Source organism: Orycteropus afer, unplaced genomic scaffold (assembly GCF_000298275.1).
Source record: "Orycteropus afer afer isolate SDZICR_OR568_19922 unplaced genomic scaffold, OryAfe1.0 scaffold00032, whole genome shotgun sequence".
Classification (NCBI taxonomy): Eukaryota; Metazoa; Chordata; class Mammalia; order Tubulidentata; family Orycteropodidae; genus Orycteropus; species Orycteropus afer.
Genome location: NW_006921619.1, coordinates 8,410,751 through 8,426,623, shown reverse-complemented (window position 1 = coordinate 8,426,623; position 15,873 = coordinate 8,410,751). Strand labels below are relative to the sequence as shown.

Below are 15,873 nucleotides of genomic sequence, written 5' to 3'. Positions count from 1 at the left end.
AAAATCACATAATCACATAATTGTGGTTAGCAATAAACACAATCATTGTGCTACACCATAAACCACACCTTCTGATCGACAGAAAATGAGAATGATAATAATTACTATAAAATAAAATAACAATGATAAGAATGCCATAACTTAAGATCTTTCATGTAGTCCAGCTACAAAATTTATACAAAATGGAATAATTTAATGCAAACAATACTGCTCTGTATAAGTTAAACAATTTCCTTCATCCTAGCTACAAGCTATAAATTATAGACACTAAATTATAAAATCAATGTCTCAACATAAAGTGTAAACAAATGGAGGGCTTAAACAAGCCAAAGAAACTGCTGTAAATTCCCTCCTGCTTTTTTCCTCTTTGGCGGATGCAATCTATGAAACCCAGAGGAGGGGCAACATTTTCATCTGCATTGGAAACAGTTTAATACCTGTATGCTCAAGTCTTTCCAAATGTCACATACAATGCGATATGCAAGAGTCTAGCATCTTTTTCAGGTCCAGAGCCTAGAAAGGCTGTTTGACATTGACCTACCTGGCAGACAGAGACTGGAACTAGGCCAACACCTGTCTGTATATAAAAATCTAGATAAAATTTCCCTTTAAAAGCCAAGGCACCACAAAGTACCTTGGGATGCTCTTCAGAGCCAATGACACTGGAAACAGGAAGAACCATGTGTCTTTGACAAGGTAAAATCTTTCTAATCATGGTTCAGCGTCAGTTTTTCTTTCCACTAATTTCCAAATCCAATTATGGACTCAAAACTGCACTACTGTGCACTATAGATTCTAGTGATCCCAAATGAAGTAAAATACATTTTAAAAGTAGCATTTACTAAAATGCTTCTGTGGTGGGAGAGAGGTTGCGTTATACAAGTTGCTTATTTTGCCTCTATCTGACAGTGATCACCAGTCAGTACACTTTTCAGGGTAGAATGAGTTAATAAATAAAATCAAAGGGGGTGATTTGCGATTGGACATTGGACAGGCTCACACACATCTGAGCTGCCTTCAAAGCCTGTCCTCCTGTTTGAATCATTGTGACTGTGGGAGACAGCAACCTGGTTCCAGAGAGGGGTGATCCCGTCTCTGTGTAGCTCAACTGAGACAGTCTGAGAATGTTCTTTTACAAATTCCACACTTGCTTTTCTAACACTTGTAGATTTTCTTTGTCTCTTATCCTTCTCTCCCTTTTTTCCTAAAGACGGTGGTCAGTAGGTAGAAAGGAATAAACTACAAGAAAATGGCACTTGAATCTGAAGAGTTAACACACTGGTCAAGGTAGCACATCTGTCAAGGTCACGACAATGACAGCATAAAAAAGGGAAGTGTTTGCCAAGAACAAGGTTTACTGCTAACTGTAAGTCTCACTACCAAAGGCTGTTTAAAATTTAAAAAAATGGTGGCCTCCATACACAGTTTCTTTTTCCTCCTAGAGGAAGCATAAGACCTTAATGAACTTGGGTGCAAGTATGTGGTTATCAAACTTTTCTAGATCATTTCCATCACCCTTCTGGTCAAACTGGTTGAAGTTAGTGTGATTTGTTCTCACACACACACATACACAAAACCCATCTCACTGCCATCTAGTCATTTTCCGACTCATAGCGACCCCTCCTTGGGTCCAAGGTGGTATTTCTATGGAAGTAGATTGCCCAACCTTCCTTCTGAGGAGTGGCTGGTGGGTTTGAACCACCAGCCTTCTGGTTAGCAGTCAAATGTCTTAGGCACTGTGCTACCAGAGCTCCTATTTGTTCACAAGTTACCTGGAATTGCCTATTTTTTGCTGTTCCCTGTTTTCTAAAATGCTCAATTGGTCTTGCTCTGGCCCTTCTTCAGTCACATATGGCCAAAAAACCTGGTCCCTTTTCAAGCAGCAATAATACCTCTTGGCCCACAAATTCCCAAGGATGTTACTCCTTAATTCCATCCATCTTTCTTTCCTTTTTTTTTTTTTCCAACAAATTATGGTGTCTCTCTCTATATATCATATATAGTTCACTCTTTACAGTACAAAGTGTTAAAATGCCAAACAAAAATAAATATCAATGTTACAGTAGCTAGAATATTCAATAAAATAGATCCCTGCCATTCTTGATTGAAATGTTCAGTGAGACTTAATTTCATTTGGATTTTTTTTCCAGAGATTGAGAAGTCTCATGTCCCTGTTATTGCAGCTCGTTTCTAGGGGTAGTAAAGATGGGGCTCTTTTCCCAGGTCTCTTCCCAGATGAAAAAGTAGGGGGAGAGTAGGAAGAATCTGGGGGTGGGTAGACTTGAAATGCCAGTACAGTCACGATCTCTCCAGGATGGTGGTTCTTTCATTACCACGTAGCAGAGCTGTAGTGTTTATTGGTCCTAACCGTGGCATCAGAACACTCGCCATCTGAGGAGTCACAGTCCGATTCTTCAAACTGCATAGGATTCTGCAAAGTCAAGACAAATAAAATTTTAAATCATTTCTACAATCACTCCCTAAACATATCTTGAACATCGATCACATGACTGGCACTGTGCTAGGTAAGAGGTACGAAGATAAATAAGCCTGGGTTTCATCCTTGTGAGGCTTATGGAGAAGACATATAAAGATGATGATGATGATGATGACAATGGTAACAAGACCACCACACTATACCCCTTACATAATGTTTACTATGTGCCAGGCACTGTTTTGAGTGTTTGGGTTTTTTGTTTTTTTTTCTTTCTTTTTTTTCACTTTTATTGTGGTGAAAACATATACAACAAGACATTTGCCAACATAACAACTTGTTTTGAGTGTTTTATATCTTTAAACTATTTAATCCTCACAATAATCATTTGAGGTAGATGCTGTTATCATATACATTTTATAGACCAAGAAACTGATGATAGGTTAAGTGGTATGCCCAGGGTCACACAATAAGTAATTACAAAGGCTAGAATTTTAATCTAGGCAGCCTGATTCCAGGGTACACACTTTCACCCACTATGTCATTCTGTGGTTGACTGCCATTGAGGCCACACCCCGACTCATGGTGACCCTCATTCACAATGGGATCGGATCATTACGTTTTTTGTTTTAAATACTTATTTTTGGTGGCTATATATGCAAGCAAACATACATGCATTCAAAATTTCTACATGAACAGTTTAATTACATTGGCTACATACTTCACATAGTGTCACTATTCTACCTCAACCCATAATTGTTTTATCATCATTAATTCAGGCTCTCTGTCCCTTAAAGTTCTTATCTGTGCTTGAGATGAACTATTGCCCAGTTTATGTTCATATAGATAATTCTTTATAAGAGTGCTCTGCTCAAGAAAACATTCTGCATTAATTGGGCTAAATTGTTGTTTAATGATGGCTTCATGAGATACTTTCAGCTTAAGGTTTAAAGATTATTTCCAGGGCTTAAAATTTAAAAAATGGCAATTCCATTTAGAGAAATTCCAGGACTTGAGGGGTTCTCTGAGTCTGATTCATGGGTTTTCATTATTTCCTTTTCTGGAAGTTCTCTGTCGGGCCTTTCTTCCTAATCTGTCTTAGATTGGAAGCTCCACTGAAACCTGTACAGCATCATAGCAGTATCCAAGCAGGTGCTATGCTGAGGTACACTGGCCAGGAATTGAACCCATGGCTCCTGCATGGAAGGGGAGGATTCTACCACTGAGCCACCATTGCCCCTTTAAAAGGCAGTGTTGTTGTTATGTGCCATTGAGTTGGACCTGACTCATAGCAGCCCCTCCTTGGGTTTCCAAGGCAATATCACTACGGAATTAGATTGCCCAACCTTCCTTCCGAGGAGTGGCTGATGGGTTTGAACAGCCAGGCTTCTGCTTAGCAGTCAAGTGCCTTAGGCACTACGCCACCAGAGCTCCCCTAAAAGGCAGTACTGTATATAAAATAAGATGCTCTGGTGGCGCAGTGCCTAAGGCATTTAACTACTAACCAGAAGGTGTACAGTTCAAACCCACCAGCCATTCTGTGGAAGGAAGGTGGGGCAATCTACTTCTGTAAAGATTGAACACCTTGGAAACCTAATGGAGGGTCCCTATGAGTTAAGTGATTTGATGGCCATGGGTTTGGTGCTTTGGCTTGGTATATAAAATAAAATGGTACATGTGCTATGCTAGCCAAGTCCAGGAGATAATGGGGACACAGAGACGGAAGGATCATACCCTTAACTAGGTTGGGAGATGGCTTGGGAGGAGGTGATGTTTGAGTTACATATTAAAATGAAGGGTTTCAGAGCAGCTCAAGGTTTGTGCCTCATTAAAGGGGTAAATGACCTCATTTCTGGGAGCTCTGTCGATCTTTGTACTCCTACCTGTTTCACAGAGGCAGTTACTGTATCTTATATATCAAATTACAATTGATACATAAGGCCCTAGGGACTTTGAACATGATCTAACCGAAAAGAGCCCCAGGCAGGGAACAGTGCTGACAGAAGGCCCACCTCATAGCCGCGTTCCTCCACACACAGCTTGCCCAGAGACATCTGCGTCTTCACGCGGCTCACGGCACACTCCTTATCAGAGAGCCCATCCGAATGTGACGAGATCTCAATGGGGATCTCTGGTGTCTGGGACAGCAGGTCATCCAGCTTCTCTGCCAGGCAGTCTTCTAGTTTACCAGCTAGCTCATCAGGGCTGTTTGAGTGGTCGCTGGTATTTCCCTCCTCTCCATCCGACACAGAGAAATTCTCAGAGCTAAAAGTTGAATACGACTGGCAGCTGCTGATACAGCGATGGGGTCTAAAACCACAGTGAACCAGAAATCAGAATCACAATCCCTTCCTTATTTGTCAATCATAGCCTTGGTGAGAAGTCATCTAGTTTTTTGTTTTTTTGTTTTCCTGCCTCTGAGGGAGATTCAAATCCAGATAGGAAGAAGCCATTCAATTTTAAAGCAATAGAGAGGGAAGTTTGAACTCCCCTTTTATTTAGTTTATATGTTTACATGGTTAAACACTCCACTCCAAAGCTGATGGAGTGGTCTGCCACAGTTCTCTGACAAAAGCAGCAGGTCTAATTGCACTGCACACACGTTGTATGTATGCTGTAGGAATGTTCCAATGGACACTCTGCTTCTTACTCAGAGTCATAGATGACAAAGGGGAATGAGACTTTAGAGATCCTCTGGTCAAACTCATTTCTCAATCAGAAAACTGGAGCCAGTGAAAGGAAATGACTTGCTGTTATGGAGTGAATTGTGTCCCTCAAAATATGTATTGTATATACAGTGGAATAGTAGGCAACCCTAAAGAATAATGTGGAATCTGCAAAACACTGCATAATGTGGACGAACTTGGAGGACATTATGCTGAGTGAAATAAGTCAATCATAGGACAAACACTGTATTAGTCCACTATTGTTAAAAAGTCAAGGAAAGGTTTATATATGGAAGGAAACTTTCTTTGTTGGTTACCAGGGATGGGAGGGAATAGGAGGAAAAACTGCTGTTGTTGTTATGTGCCGACTCATAGCGACCCCTCCTTGGGTTTCCGAGGCAGTATCACTACAGAAGTAGATTGCCCCATCTTCCTTCCGAGGAGTGGCTGGTGGGTTTGAACCACCAGCCTTCTGGTTAGCAGTCCAGTGCCTTAGGCACTATGCTACCAGAGCTCCTCTCTCTCTCTCTCTATATATATATATAAACCAAAGATTATTAGTGGTTACAGGGGTAGGAGGGAGGGGGAAAGGGGTAGCTTTTGTTTGCAGGGCATTGAGTTTACGCTAATGGTGGTGGAATATTTTGGAAAACGATAGCAATAATGGTGGTACAACAGGAGAAAATGTCATCAATGTCCCTGAGCTGTAAATGGGGAAGTTGTTATGTTAGTGAATGTCTTGGTGTGTATGCTTTCACCACAGTAAAAGTATACACACACACAAAAAATATATGTATTGTAAATCCTAAACCAACCCCTAGGTCTAAGGATGTAATCCCATTTGAGAAGGGGAATTTCTTTGTTATGTTAGTGAGCCCATTTCAGTGTAGGGTGTGTCTAAATCAATCACCTTTGAGATATAAAAAGAACAGATTAGGTCCAGAGAAGGACGCACAAATGGAGGGGAAGATCCTTGCTACAGGAAGATCGCCCAGGAACCAAGGAATAGAAGCTGAAAAGAGACACGAATCTTCCCCTAGAGCAGACAGACAAAGCCTTCCGCTAGAGCCACACCCTGAATTTGGACTTCTAGCCTACTAACTGTAAGAAAATTAAAACCAACCACTTGTGGTGTTTCTGTCATAGCCACACTAGATCACTAAGATACTTGCTAGGGTCACACGAGCACAGAAGGCTGAGCTGAGGCTTGGGCCAGGTCTGCTCTCAGCCTGCTCAGTGCCCTTCCCCACCTTCTCCGCACCAGCCCATCTGCATTTCGCAGAGCCCAGTGCCCAGGGGGCATAGCAGCCCTAGACGCCAGCTCAAAGGATCCAGGAAGGAACATTCACTCTGCAGCTGTAGGCAATGGCCAGTTGGTTAGTTAACTCATTCCAGTTAACATTTTGGTTGAGGTCTGATGAAGCAACTTTTGAGAGAATTTGCAAAGGTACCTTTTTCCTTTCTCATTGTTTCTAAATCGCCTGATTTTTAGCTTATGCTGGTTAAAAAAAAAAAACAACCAATAAAAACAAGATTGCCCTGTTTCTCTTCTGTCATTGTCTGATCTTTATATATTTACCGGTACAAAGTGGTTTTGATGGCATATGATCTGAGTCTGGCTGATGACTGGACCAGAAGAGAAGGGGAGGAGAAACTGGAGAAGGGAAAGAAGGAGGAGGAGGAGGGAAATCAAGGACACAAGAAAAAAGGCAATCAAGAGACCAGTTAGAAGAAGGTCATATGGGAAAGGGAAATTAAAGTAGGACTCACACAACTACTTAAACCTGGTAATCCAAAAGGGAGAAAATAGTATAAAGTGAAGCCATGAGGTAAAAAATGTAAATTAACTTGCATCATAGCAGAAAAGAAAGGTGGGAAGCCTTTGGGGGGTATGGGGGGTGTGAGTTCATGGTGTGTGATGGAAACAGAACCCAGAAGTCACGTAACTGTGATGCCAGTAGAATGCGTTCAGAGAACAAAAAGATATATTTCACTCAAGCTCAATCTCACTGCATAGGAGAAAACAGTGTTCAAGGAGACGAGCCAACAGCAATGCGTTGTGGCATGAATAGGTCAGAAGTTGAGAGCAGATTTCAGCTCTGTGCCCAGCATGAGGACCCAGACTACAATTTACCAAAGGACCAGGAATCCCTTGGTTGCAGAGAATTCCTGTCTCCGGGAAAGTACACAGACCCTGCTGGGGGATTCTGTGGTAGTTCAGTTGGTGTGTCAACTTGTCTGGGCCTGGTTGAGTGGCTGGGCAGCTGGATGTAGTATTCCCCATGGTGAGACTGGTAATCAACTTCATGGTGGAATCTACTGTGAGCAGCTGCCTTAGGGAATGTGGTCTGCTTCCTGTATATAAGGAGAAGCTTTGGGAATGGTCTCTAGTTTATGGCACGCTTGGACCCTGCATGTAGCCATGTCATTGTTCAGCAGCCTGCCATGCTCTGTTGACCTTGGGACTTACAGTGGACTTAAATTAATGGCCTGCTGTGTGGTTTGGTAACATTGGGACTGTGCCTTTTTACTTGTCAGCCTTGGGTTTGTCTGCCTCAGAAGCCAGCAGCTGTCTGAGCGAAGAAATGCCTCTAGCTCTAGTGGGCCGGGAGCAGGAGACAGAGCTGGACCCCAAGATTGAGGGGCTTTCACCCAGCCCCTAGAGCCTGGCACTTTGAATTTGGACTTCTAGCCTCCTAAACTGTAAGAGAATAAACTCCTGTTTGTTCAAGCCATCCCATTTGCGGTATATTCTTGTCAGAGCGGTACTAGAACAGATTCTTAGAGTCATACTCTTCAAGAACCAAATACTTATTAGCAGAAAAGGCCTCTTGAGAGGAAAACTACCTTCCCTACTTCCACAGAGGGGCAGCTCTTATTGTAAAGTAGGCAGAGGCCCTTTAATCCTACCAGCAACATTATTATCCCTGGCTAAGCAGGAAGTTAATGCTAAGGTTGATCTGAATGAGAACTCAACTCATCTAGCCATACTTAATAAACCAAAAAAACCAAATTCACTGCCATCGAGTCATTTTCAACTCATAGTGACCCCCATTGGGTTTCTGAGGCTGTAAATCTTTATGGAAGGAGATTGCCCAGTCTTCTTCCACAGAGCAGCTGGTGGGTTTGAACTGCTGACCTTCCAGTTAACAGCCAAGTCTCTTATCCACTACACCACCGGAGCTCCTTGTTGTTGTTTGCCGTTGAGTCGGCCCTGACTCATAGCGACCCCTCCTTGGGTTTCCGAGGAAGTAGGATCGCCCAACCTTCCTTCTGAGGAGTGGTCCTTCTGAGGAGTGGCTGGTGGGTTTGAACTGCCAGCCTTCTGGTGAGCAGTCAAGTGCCTTAGGCACTATGCTACCAGAGCTCCTCCAGAGCTCCTTAGCCATACTTAATATGAGGTATAAAATAAAGGCACAGGGAGGTACACTAGAAACCAATAAAATTACCCGTAAAACAGTGTGACCATTTCTCTCAAACCGTCCACCACATTCTGAATTGTGACTTTGAATCTGGATTTACACTTTTCATCTTGAAATTCCTATGAAATGAAATACGGTGAACTAAGATCTGCTATTACATAAGCCAGCTGCCAAAATGCGGCCACGGGAAAGCAAACACAGTGAGTTCTAATTTCCCCATTAGGTAGCTGTCAGAAGGTGACCTATGGTTAACAGGAGGTGTGGCAAACTCAGGATTTTCTTGTCTGCACTGAAAGCAATGATTTGTTTGTTGGCTTTACCTCTGTCTTCGTGGAAATTCAACTTCACTATCTACTTCCCCTTCTTCCTCTTCTGAGGAGTCATCTCCACTCTGAGGAGAACAAGGAGGAAAAAGTTTTATTTCAGTGTCTCTCTCTTTCTCACACACATACAGTGCAAAGGATTTAATTAACATTAAAAAAATTTAGTAGAGGGCGGGAAAATCACTAACTAGATAATAGGTACCTATTAATTTGGGTGAAGGGAAAAACAATATAAATAAGGGAATGATCAGCACACTATCACTAAGGCAAAGGAAGACACGGAGAGGTGCATAAGAGTTAGAGACAACAATGGTAAACACTATTACATACATAACCCTGCAGTATCAGTAATAACAAACAGTAATCTATGAGAGGATACATAGGTAGGCAAGCTGAACAGGTACAGGTAGGTGAACAGGTAGGTACATGGGTAGGTACACCCATGACTGTATATTCATGTATATAATAGACCACGGGCAAAATTATGAAAACTTCTATAACCAAACACCTTGAGGTAATAAATCATGGAGCCAACAGGATGAGGACCACAGTCTTGGGGAACAATTGGCAAAACATACTTTATAAAGACAGGTTCTCCATCTTATTGTTGTGAGTAATGGCAGAAGGGGGTCTTAAAAACTAGCAAACAGCAATCTAAGGTGCAATCATTGGTCTTTCTTGGTCAAAGCAAAGAAGAGTGAAGAAAATCAACGAAACTCAAAGATGCATGGAAACAAACAGTCCAAAGGACTAATGGACAAACCTTAGCTTTCTCAAGCCTGAGACCAGAAGAACTAGATGGTGCCTGGCTACCACGACCAACCGTTCTGAAAGGGATGACAATAGAACGTCTTGGAGATAGTGGGGGAAAAATGTAGAACAAAACTCAAAATAATAAAGAAGACCATGCTTACTGGTCTGATAAGAGACTGGTGGAACCCCCAAGACTGTGGCCCTTAGTCACCCTTCAAGCCTGGGACTCAACTCACCCCAGTGGCTCAATTTTCAGTAGCAGGACTATAAGGTGAAGCATAACACTAGAGAGGTAGGCACTCCTTAGAACCACAGACCATACAAGATCAAAAGAACACAGGGATAAAGTTCAGAAGGCAGGAAAGAAAAAAAGCAAACTCACTGCCGTCAAGTTGATTCAACTCATAGAGACCCCTCCTTGGGTTTCCAAGGCGGTATCTTTATGCAAGTAGATTGCCCAACTTTCCATCCAAAGAATGGCTGGTGGTTTGAACCGCCAGCCTTCTGGTTAGCAGTCAAGTGCCTTAAGTACTATGCTACCAGAACAGAAGATAGGAAGGGATAGGAAAGAAAGAAAAATGGAAACAGGAAACAGGGAGGAGTGGGAAGAGTGATGATACATTATGGGGATTGCAATCAATGTCATGAAACAAAATGCATATGAATTGTTGAATGGAAAACCAATTTGTCCTATAAACTTTCACTCAAATCACAATAAAAACTTTTCAAAAAATTAATGATATCAGCATCAAAAAAAAAAAGTATTTATTAGTAGCTTGCTGAATGTCACCTTCAAACATACATATCCTCATCATTTGTTTAACAGCTCTTCCTGGGTGCCCATGATCATAGGCCTATATTAGAAGCTAGAAGAAATAAAGAGCTGAATAAAACTTTATCTTTGCCCTTGGGTAGGGGAAGGGTCTGTGAAAGTGTCCAGAGGTGAGTGATGGAGAAGAGAAACTGGAAAGGAGGTCCTGGAATTTGGGGAGGTCTTTTGTAACCACAAGGAGCTCTGGTGGTACAGTGCCTAAGGCATTTGACTGCTAACCAGAAGGTTGGCCATTCAAACCCACCAGCCACTCCATGGAAAGAAGATGGGCCAATCTACTTCCGTAAAGATTTACTGCTTTTGAAACACAATGGGGGTTGCTATGAGTTGGAATCAACTGGATAGCAATGGGTTTTGTAACCACAAGGAGTTCTGGCAGCATAGAGGGTAAGGCATTTGACTGCTAACCAGACAGTTGGTGGTTCAAACCCACCAGCTGCTCTGTGAGAGGAAGATGAAGCAATCTACTTCTATAAAAGTGTACAACCTTGGGAATGCAATGGGGGTCGCTATGAATTGGAATCGACTTGATGGCAGTGGGTTTGGCTTCTTCTTCTTCTTTTTTTTTAACCCACTGTCACTAGAGGTTCCAGGTTTTCTGTCTTTGAGACTCCACCCAGAAGTTCTTCAAAGCTCAGCAATTATTTTTTTCCCTCTTATTCACCAATCATTCTTTCTCAAATATTATACTTATTATACTTTTATCATCTCCACTATTAAGACATACAGGAGCTCTGGTGGTGTAGTGCCTAAGGCATTTGACTGCTAACCAGAAGGCTACTGGTTCAAACCCACCAGCCACTTTTCGGAAGGAAGACTGGACAATCTCTTTCCATAGAACTGCCTTGAAAACCTAAGGAGGGGTCTCTATGAGTTGGATCCAACTTGATGGCAGCAAGGTTGGTTTTTTGTGTTTTGATTAAGACATATACTATGTAAGGATCAGACCATATCTCATTTGAATTGTATCCCCCACTCCACTATTAATACAATGTGGTGCAGTGGTTAAGCACTCAGCTGCTAACTGGAAGGTCAGCAGTTCGAATCCACCAGCTACTCTGTGGGAGAAAGATGAGGCAGTCTGCTTTTGTAATGATTCGAAAACCAAAACCATACTCACTGCCGTTGAGTCGATTTTGACTCATAGTGACCCTTCCTTGGGTTTCTGAGGTGGTATCACTACAGAAGTAGATTGCCCAACCTTCCTTCCAAGGAGTGGCTGGTGGGTTTGAACCTCCAGTCTTCTCGTTAGTGGTCAAATGCATTAGGTACTATGCCACCAGAGGTCCCAGATATATATATATATATATATAGGCAATCTACTTCCATAGAGATACCACCTCAGAAACCCAAGGAGGGGTCGCTATGAGTTGGAATCAACTCAATGACAGTGAGTTTGGTTTTTGGTTTTGGTTTTATACATAAAAAATAATTTAATCCTCACATTAACCAATGAGTCCATTCAAAGAAGTTAAATAATTTGTTCAAGGTCACACAGTTAGTAAGTGGAAGAGCTTGGCTTTGAACTCAGGTGTGTCTGACTCCCAAGCTCGTGTTCTTAACCACTATGGTAGACTGGTGCCCAGATAATGAACAGTGGAAGAGGAAGAAAGAAATAGGTTTCCATGACTGAGAACCGGCCAAGTCATGATCATTACTAACTAAGGCAATGTTTTCCAAAGTGTATTCTGAAGAAAACTAGTCCCATGGAAGGATTAATAGATGCTAGCTCTGGTGGCACCAGAAGGTTGGCAGTTCAAACCTACCAGCTATTCCATGGAAGGAAGACTGGGCAATCTACTTCCATAAAGATTTACCACCTCAGAAACCCAATGGGGGTTGCTATGAGTCAAACAACTCGATGGCATTGAACTTGGTTTTTTTGGTCTATGGTCAAATAAATGAGGAAAATGCTGTATTAAATAGGTTTACTGCTCTATGTTGCAAAGTCTGTAATTAGCTAATGCACACTAGGAATATCCAAGAAGGGTCGGAGAAAGCCTATGTTTCCCAAATTTCTTTTACAATGGGACCCTTCTTTCTTGCAACATCATCTTGGGTAGTGGTTTCCAAACTCTTTTGATTACATATTCCCAATATATAGTTTTTATCTATTTCTAGATTATGGACATTTGATTCAGCGCCCCAGTTCAGTATTTCCCAAAGGGGATTCCCTAGTTTATGATTTAGGTGTTATGGAAAGAAAGCAATCAAACTTCTATTGTGTGTTTGTTTTGTCACCCTTTTATAAAATGCATTTTTGTTGTCTATGTTTTATCATGCACATGATTTGATAGACTCCGACATTCCCCGAAGGCAGTGACACAGACTTCTGCTGCCATTACATTTTACCTTTTGAAGGGGCCTTGTTTTTCGAGGTAGCACTGTGGGGGTGATCTGCTGGGGGTTGCCGAGGGACGATGCAGACCTAGAGCCGCTGAATTCGTTTTCTTCCATCTTCTCAGAGCCCTGGGTATTTTCCGTGAGGGGATTGTGTGCTGGTGACTTGGAAAGGTTGGGGCTCCTCCCCGCTGGCTCAGCAGAGGGTGTATCTAAGTACCCGCGCTGTTCTGGCCTGCATTGGAGGCAGGGGTCATAAGGGTCAGCCTGACAACAGCCCCAGGGGCCAGCCTGGTCCTTGTCTGGCTCAGAACTTCTCCAGCAATCTGCTGCCATGGCTGTAGAGATGAGGTCAGGGCTAGAGCCAGGCATCTGTCTTTGAGCGTGGTTGCTGAGTGGGCTCCGCAGGGCTGCTGCTGGGCCAAAATACCTCAGGTTGTTGGCGCAGGTGGCAATGTCCTGTCCATGCATGTTGAGTCTGGGGTGGTGGCTCTGAGATGGGGCAGGAGGGGGTTGCTGGTATTGCTGCTGTGGAGGCTCATGATGTTGGGGAGGGTACTGGGATGGAGCTTGGTGCACGTAAGTGGGATGGGGTGAATCTTCCTCGGTTGGCTGGTTTTTCAAGATTGCTGCAAAGTCACTATGGCTGCCCCTGCTATTTCCCCGCCGGTGCCGTGGTTTGCTTCGATATCGGCTCTTGCTGCTTGAGGTGGACATTTTGGGACTTCCTGACAAAGGGGATGCATTGGGAGCTACCTCTGTACTGGGGATACCTTCAGATCTCAACAGATCTGGCCTGGGAGAAAAGAACAGGTTTGGTTTTAAACATGAAAACATATTCAAATTAGGATAAATGTATCCCAAGCCTTAAAATATACACACTCTTTGAATTAGCAGTCACACATTCAGGGATTTAACCAATGGAGATAATGCATGTGCATGAAGATGTACGTTTAAAGATGTCATGTTACAGTATTACTTTAAACAGCGAAAAGTTGGAAACGACTTAAATGTCCACTTTTAGAGGATTCCTTTTATTCCGTCTGGTGTTTATTCTATGCCTCATCAGCCTTGGTGCTCAATCCCATTTAAATTCTAATCCTACCCTATAGGTTTTTTTGATCTTTTTGTCATAATCCCAGTCATCAGGTTGATGCCAGCATTCCAAAGCTATGGGTGACGATGTTTGCTATGATCAGAAATCTGTGGCAGATCCCATAAGGGATCATAAAAGAAGGTGGTCTGGTGCCAGGGAAGGAAATCTTAGCTTTTTAGGCAAGAGACTAAATTCAGTGAGTTTGGTCTAGACGTGCTCTCCTTAAGGGCTGGGACTATGTTGTATCCAATTTTTGTACGTGAAGGACATTAGCAAGGTGTCTTGCTCATAGTACGTACTCTATAAATGTTTAAGGAAGAAAAAGGAAGGGAAGGGGCAGAGTAGGGAGTGATAGCAGAGAGCTCAGAAGTTGAGCAGAGCCAGTGAGAAAAGGGCTAGTGAGGAGTGGCACTGGCATGATACTTTGATCCTAGAGGGTAGGAGATCCCCTCATGACCCTGTTTTCAAGTGCCCTCAGGACCAGTCATGCAGGTCATATACAGGAGGAAGCCAGAGGCCTGAAGGTAAAATTGGTCTACACTGACTCCAAGGCACATAAACGATAAATGGTTCCTGAGCTGATGAACTGATTCAGGGCTGAGAAACTAGGATCACCAGGAGGTTCCACCACCTCCTTCCTACCAGGGAATAACCACATACTTCTCTGGTACCAGATTCAAATCAAGAGATTTCAGAGCTGAAAGGAAACAAACTTTTTTTTTTTTTTTTCAAATGAACAACAGAATCCTTTTCTCACAGTATTATGAGAAGCCCAGTGCATAAAACATAGAAGTGGAACACGCTGAAGGGGGGTGGGAGAGCAGAAGTTCCTCCCTGAAGGGCTTGCCCTCTTCATCCTCTCTACCCCTGCAGAAAGTCCGAGACACCTCTGTGGAACACTACGGTGTCCCAGACTTTGCTTGGAACCAAAGATACGGTACCGCTTCCACCGTGTGTGGTGGAAACCAAAGCCCAGCTGAAGTGGCTCATGGTCTCACAGCTGCTTAGTGCTGGGATCCAGATGAGAAGGCTCTCCTGACCGCCACTCTGGTTATGGAACAGAATATAAACCTGAAGGTGTATACAAATCACTTGGTGGAGCTTGTTGAAAGGAAGATTCTGATTCAGTAGGTCTGGGTCGGGGCCTAAGATTTTGCATTTCTAACAAGTTCACAGAATGTCTGAGTGAAGGACCACACTTTGAATAGTCAGGGCTCAGAGGAAATCAAGTAGGCATCAGGCAGTAGGAGATGGGGTTTTCTTCTCTTTCAGAAGTACAGCTAACGGCTTATCTTAGTACAGAAGAAGGAGCTCTGTTGGTGCAGTGGTTAAAGCATTTAGCTTCTAATTAAAAGGTCGGCGGTTTGAACCCATCAACTGCTCTGTGGGAGAAAGATGAGGCAGTCTGCTTCTGTAAAGATTTACAGCCATGGAAACACTGTGGGGCAGTCCTACTCTCTGTCCTATAGGGTCGCTATGAGTCAGAATCGAATCAGCTGTTATGAGTCAGAATCAAATCAACAGCAGTAGGTTTTGGGTGGCACAGGAGTTCCAGGTGTTACTGTTCATGATCAGATGGGTAGGGCATTGTGCTACTATCAGCAACTTCCTGTCCCACAGGTCAAAGTTCTATAGTCAGCGGGCCAACCATGTCCCAGTGTGGAATTAAAAATGTAAATACGAAATTAGAAATGTAATATTTAATATAGTTTTGCAATAAAAGGCCACTATTAAGGCCAGCAAAAGGGTGGGCCCCAGTTCCAGGAACAGGGGCAAGGCAAGGATGACTAAGCCCTGAACTCAACCATACCACGTAATTGGAGAATTCAAACTTAAACTTAACAATCGTTTGTACTCCCTCTGAGAATTCAAACTTAAACTTACCAATCAGCTGTACTCTCTCTCTCTGACCACCCCCTTGTGGTTTTGCCTTTAAATACTGTGTAACTTTGTTGCCAGCTGCTCAACTCCTCTGCCCCTGCGTGGGATATGAGTCGGGCCCCAGCG

General features: G+C 43.0%; 1 protein-coding gene across 1 annotated transcript in view; it reads right to left on the bottom strand.

Annotated features, from left to right (window-relative positions):
- Positions 1 to 2,329: 2,329 nt before the first annotated feature.
- The window catches only part of MAP3K13 (mitogen-activated protein kinase kinase kinase 13), a 66,537-nt gene continuing 52,993 nt past the window's right edge, over positions 2,330 to 15,873 (bottom strand). Inside the window, exons 10-13 of the mRNA XM_007935962.2 lie at positions 12,783 to 13,566; positions 8,843 to 8,913; positions 4,447 to 4,744; positions 2,330 to 2,431 (exon numbers count right to left, since the gene is read on the bottom strand). Of these exons, the coding sequence (XP_007934153.1) occupies positions 2,330 to 2,431; positions 4,447 to 4,744; positions 8,843 to 8,913; positions 12,783 to 13,566 (1,255 nt within the window). The remainder of the gene's footprint in view (positions 2,432 to 4,446; positions 4,745 to 8,842; positions 8,914 to 12,782; positions 13,567 to 15,873) is intronic.